Below are 5631 nucleotides of genomic sequence, written 5' to 3'. Positions count from 1 at the left end.
TGTGAGTCCGACTGTTGTCTGTCTCCGTGTGCCCTGCGATCGTCTGGCGACCAGTTCAGGGCCTCCCCCGCCTCCTGCCCGTTGACAGCTGGAATAGGCTCCAGCACGCCCCGCGACCCTTGTGAGGATAAGTGGCAAAGACAATGGATCATTTGGGTGTGACACGTCGCATTCCCGGCGGCTCAGCTGCTAAAGCATTGGCTTCACAGTTCTGAGGACCCGGGTTCGATCCCGACCCCCGCCTGTGCGGAGTTTGCATGTTCTCCCCGTGCCTGCGTGGGTTTTCTCCGGGTGGGCGCTCCGGTTTCCTCCCACGTTCCAAAAACATGACACATTAGTTGTCATGTCATCATTCAAGCCGCTTATCCTCTCAAGTGTGGCGGGAAAGCCAGAGCCTATCCCAGCAAGCTTCGGGCAAAAGGCGGACGAGACCCTGAACTGGTCGCCAGTCAGTCGCAGGGCAGATATCAGCACCATCACTGAGCGGGAATCGATCCCACATTAATTGGACACCTTAAATTGCCCCTAGGTGTGATTTTCCCTGTGATTGGCTAGCAACCAGTTCAGGGTTGTACCCCACCTCCTGCCCAGCTGGGGTCGGCTTCAGCATTCCCCGCGACCCTCGTGAGGATGAGCGGTGAAGAAAATGGACAGCTGGACGGTGTTGATGATATTGGCATCACGGTGGTATAGTGGTCTGCCTTTCAGTTCTGAGGTTCAGGGTTCGAATTTCAGCTCCAGTCTTCCCGTGTGAGTCGATGGATGGCTGCATAGTAATAATGATGTAATAACGCATTTTCCCAGCGGTGTGCAGGATAATCGTCACCACACACGTCAACGATAAATATTTTTTACCCCCCGGCATGAAATCATCGGTGCCGGTCAAGTCATCTAATTGTCGACTTTACGTTTCTGTTCCTATTTTTAATCTCTCCCCTCCATCCCGAGGCCTGACGAAAACAAAAACGGGTCGAGCCGCACATCTGGACGAGGCCTGCGGATGCGGCGAGGGGATATCCTGCGTCCAAGGACAGGAACCAAAAAAAAAAAAAGTTTTCCTCTTAACAAGCCTCAACCTAGCAGCGCTTTTGACGGACACAGACGCATTTTTAATTGCAAAACCATTGATGGCGTCCGCGTTGTTTTATTTTATTTTTTTAGCCGTCTACATTTTTTCTTTCTATCTTCTCTTCAAATAAACACTGAACAGTATGTACAGTGTATCAGCCCTCTGAACATGAAAATAAATAAACGATAAAGCCCGCAGATGAGACTTGATGTCGCAAATGCCGACTTTCCCCCCCTTTGAACTGAGCCCCCGACGGCTTCTTATCTGTCCCTTTTTTTTTTTTCCCTCCGGCAAATTAGCTCGGCTCTACCCCCGACCTCATTTCCTCGCCCGCAGATCTGTTGTTCATCAAAAGGGGGTCAAAGGTCACTCGCTCTGACATCCCCCCCCCCCCCCCCCGGGGAAAAACGAATCCTCGTGCGCTTTTTGTGTCACGCCTCGGACTTTTCGAATGCGGCTCACGGGTTGCCAGAGCTGAGCTTTCGACGACGGAATTCGTGACAGAAAAAGGTGTCGAGGGGGGTATCAAACCGTGCGCTCGGGGAAGCACCCCCACCCCTGGGCTCCTGTAATCTATTCAAGTAAACAGTCTTCCCCACCCCCCTGGATTCACATCTGGGTTCTGGTGTTATCACAGAAATCCGGACACCGGCCCAGAGTCCGATTCCATTGTACTCGGGATACACACACACACACTAACTCCCCCCCTCCCTGCCCCCCTCCCTCATATCTCACGCCGCAGTCCGAGCGAGAGCAGATTTCTCCTGAGGACCGAGGAAAGCAGGGGGGGGGACGGACGTCTTGGGCCTCGTTTGCGATCCCCGCGCGGCCCCCGATGCCTTGCTAGAGCCGCGACTAAAACAAACGAGAGCCTTTCGGATTCCGTTAAACGGACTCCTGCCACACACACCCCCCTCCCCCCCACGACCAGCACCAGCACTGGATTTGGAATTCCACGGAAGACATTCATCAGGAGGAAATTCTTGAAATTCTCCTCATCCCTGCAACGCACCTCCAAACCTTTTCGGAGTTCCTTCGTTTTCTTCGGAATCCAAACCACCAGACAGACGCGACGTCGGCTTCGACCCCGCAACCCCCCAAGTGAGTCAAATTGAGCGCTTTTAAACGATGAAATCGGAAAAGTTCATTGCACGGCAACGGTTTTTGTCCGTGAAATGAAAACAAAACGAAAAGTACAAACGCGCGTCAACGTCTTCGCCGGGGCCGAGTTTCATAGAGACGTAAAAATGAAAAGGCGAAAACGATGTCGGTTGCTGATTAGAGGAATTTTTTTTTTTTTTTTTTACGGACTCATTGTTCTGCAGTCGGGGGGGGGGGTCGGCAGTGCCCATTTCCTTGCGCTTCAAACTTTGCACATATTGAAAGAAAGAAAATATTGCTCGGTTGAAACGATTTACGGTTGAATGCAAAAAAAAAAGGTGAAAAACGATTAAAAAAATCAATGTACAGGTAATGAAATTAATTTCGGCTTGGTCCTTTGTGAGTGTAATCAGATTTGTGGAATGCCTTGCTCGGCGTGCGACCCATTGAGGCTGTTTTTCGGAATCACCTTTGATGTTTTAATTGTGTAAAAACACACCAGCAGCGACTGCGATCAGTTTCCTGAAGTGTGTTTGCCCCCCCCCCCCGTTTCTGCTCCACCAGAACCATGAGTCTGTCACGGAACGGGACTTTGGAGAAGGCGCCGGAGCCGCCCCACTCGGAGCCGAGTTCCCCCACGCGAGGGGCCGGAGCGGTGGTGCCCCCGCCGTACACCACGGGCGGGGCGGGCGACGACCCCCCGTTGGAGCTGAGGGGGTCCCTGGACTGCTGGGCCTGCTCCGTCCTGGTCACGGCGCAGAACCTGATCATCGCCGCCATCAACGGCTTGCTGGCCGGCATCGTCTTCGGGACCATCCTCACCCCAGCGCTCGTCATGATTATATTCGGCTTCCTCTGCCACTCCACGGTCAGTCCCCACCCCCCTTATGGTCGCCAATTTTTACAATATTTTACATCTGAGGCTGTAGACAAAGTCAATCATAAAGTCAAAATCAATTGCTCACCGCGCAGGGATTTAGGATTCACTTTGGTACTCCAGCTCGGCCTCCCCGCGTCTGAAAACTTTTCTTAGCGACACGATCCTGTTTTGAAAAGTCTTCCTGGGACTTCGTGGAGAACTTTGAATCTTTGGCCGCTGTGACTCGCAGCGTCGCTTGCGCAGCGGACCAAAATTAACAAAAGATTTAAAAATACTCACTGCACAAAAAGATGTGAAGAAATTCAGTACCATAAGAAAGTATGTATTTTGGAAACTCAGGAATACGTTGTTGTGTCGCTAATCATTTGCGAGTATTTCACGCCCCCCCCACCACCACCCAAAATAAATAGATTGTCATGGGATGGCGGCGGAACGCGACCGTAATTTACGGCCTACAAGCCGTAACTTTTTTCACACGCTTTCAACCCTGCGGTTTATGCGGTGCTAGCGTTAGCGTGGTGCTAGCGTTAAACGCTTTCTGTGTACCGAGGCTTATAACGAGGCGCAAGGCGTTAGTGTACCTGGTTATAAGCCTCAGTACACACAAAGATTTTAATGCTAGCGCCGCGCTAACACTAACGTTAAACAATTTCTGTGTATCGAGGCTTTTAACCAAGCGCTAGCATTAGTGCACCTGGTTATAAGCCTCAGTACACAGAAAGATTTTAATGCTAGCGCCGCGCTAACACTAGCCTCATGCTAACGCTAGCTTTAAACAATTTCTGTGTACCGAGGCTTATAACCAGCCGCTAGCGTGAGTGCACCTGGTTAACAGCCTCGGGAGAAAGAAAGATTTTAATGCTAGCACCGCACTAACGCTAGCATTAAATAATTTCTGTGTACCGAGTCCTAGAACCAGGGGCTAGCGTTAGTGCACCTGGTTAGTAAGCCTCAGTACACAGAAAGATTTTAATGCTAGTGCCGCGCTAACACTAGCCTCATGCTAACGCTAGCGTTAAACAATTTCTGTGTACCAAGGCTTATAACCAGCCTCTAGCGTTAGTACACCTGGTTTTAAGCCTCGGTACACAGAAAGATTTTAACGCTAGCGCTGTGCTAATGCGAGCTTCGCGCTAATGCTAGCCTCACGCTAACGTTAAATAATTTCTGTGTACCAAGGCTTATAACCAGGTGCGCTCTGTAGGCTGGGATTTTTTGTCCAATTGGAACACCGCAACATGTTTCAAGACCAAGAAGTCCTCGGCACCAAGATGCTACAGAATTAGCCAGAAGACAAAAACAGTGAACAACATGGAAAATGATTTTGCTATGATATTCAAACTGCAAATATACGGGCGGCTCTCCAAAGCGTTGGAGTCACATGATTTCTTCCACCCAATGAGATACTAACAAAAATGTACACTAAAATACATGATGATCGTGACACTACGTGGTTTCATAACTAAATATCATTGTTGAATACATTTTGCGGGTGGGCCGGTCTCTTAAAAGCACAAAATGCACACGTTTAACGTCGGGACAGATACGGAATATTGTTTGACAAATTTTGTTATCTGCTCTCCATTCATGTTTCAAAAGTGTGCGAAAAACGGGTCGATTTTGGCTTCAGGTGCAGCCGCACGGGACCTCGGTGTACTGTTCGGACCTGCTGGACGACGCCGGCTGTGTGGCGCTGCTGGTGGTGGGCTTCCTGCTGCTCACGCCGCTGCTGGTCCTGGCGCTGGCCGCCTTCTGTCGGCTGGCCCGCCACCTGCAGCTGGGCCTGTGCTTCATTCCCTACAGCCGGGCCGTGTACAAGAACCTGCCGCCCGCTCGCAGCCGGGGGCCCGGAGTGGGCGGCTGCTGCGGCTTGCCGGAGGCCGCCGAGAGGGAGGGCAAGGGCAGCGTTTGGGTGTGAGGTGGGCGAGGGCGACCTCTGACATTAGCCAAGAGAGAGAATTTATTACTTGTTTTTTTTTTTATTTTTATTAATTCCTCTTTAATGTTTTTTTTTTTTTATTCGTTGTGAAAATCAATCCACTTCAGTCAATGTTTAGCCAAAAGTTTTGTATGCTACTCTTTGTAAGATATATATTTTTTTTCCCAATAAAACCTTATTCAAAAGTCGACGTATTGTGATTTTCAGCCTGCTAAATATCGAGTCGAGCACGGCGGCACGGTGGGCTCAGCTGGTAAGGCGCTGGCCTCACATTTCTGAGGTCCCGGGTTCAATCCCCGACCCAGCCTGTGGGGGTTTTGCACTGGAATTTTATCCTTATCCATAAAGATTTAACGTTTAGTGTCTGTCTCTATGTGAGGCCTTGTAGCTCAGTGGTTAGAGCATTGGCTTGCTTACCCAGGAGTTGTGAGTTCAAATCCAGGAAGGGCATCCGGTGTAAAATATGAGCGTCCGTTACAAACAGGACAAGCCGAAAGAAAAGTCCTTGTGCCCTGCAATTGGCTGGGAACCCAGTTCAGGGCGTACCCCAGCACTCCTCGTGAGGATAAGCGGTTAGGAAAATGGATGCGTGTATTAAATCAATAAAATATCACTGTATCAATCAGAACATGAGTCGAAAAC

General features: G+C 50.2%; 1 protein-coding gene across 1 annotated transcript; it reads left to right on the top strand.

The window, feature by feature from the left end:
• The first annotated feature begins 1811 nt into the window (after positions 1-1811).
• On the top strand, positions 1812-5204 carry tmem88a (transmembrane protein 88 a). Its single transcript, XM_061803070.1, has 3 exons — positions 1812-2170; positions 2735-3038; positions 4681-5204. The coding sequence occupies exons 2-3, from the start codon at positions 2739-2741 to the stop codon at positions 4966-4968; spliced, it is 588 nt and encodes a 195-aa protein (XP_061659054.1). The 5' UTR covers positions 1812-2170; positions 2735-2738; the 3' UTR covers positions 4969-5204.
• The last annotated feature ends 427 nt before the right edge of the window (positions 5205-5631 follow it).

This window comes from Syngnathoides biaculeatus, chromosome 18 (assembly GCF_019802595.1).
Source record: "Syngnathoides biaculeatus isolate LvHL_M chromosome 18, ASM1980259v1, whole genome shotgun sequence".
Lineage (NCBI taxonomy): Eukaryota > Metazoa > Chordata > Actinopteri > Syngnathiformes > Syngnathidae > Syngnathoides > Syngnathoides biaculeatus.
Note: the sequence above shows the minus strand (reverse complement) of the source record. Positions and strands in the feature narration are given on the sequence as shown.

Coding starts and splice junctions, on each gene's coding strand:
- tmem88a (XM_061803070.1), top strand. CDS start 2,739: ATGAGTCTGTCACGGAACGGGACTTTGGAGAAGGCGCCGGAGCCGCCC. Junction 3,039..4,680: donor GCTTCCTCTGCCACTCCACG/GTCAGTCCCCAC, acceptor TTTTGGCTTCAG/GTGCAGCCGCACGGGACCTC.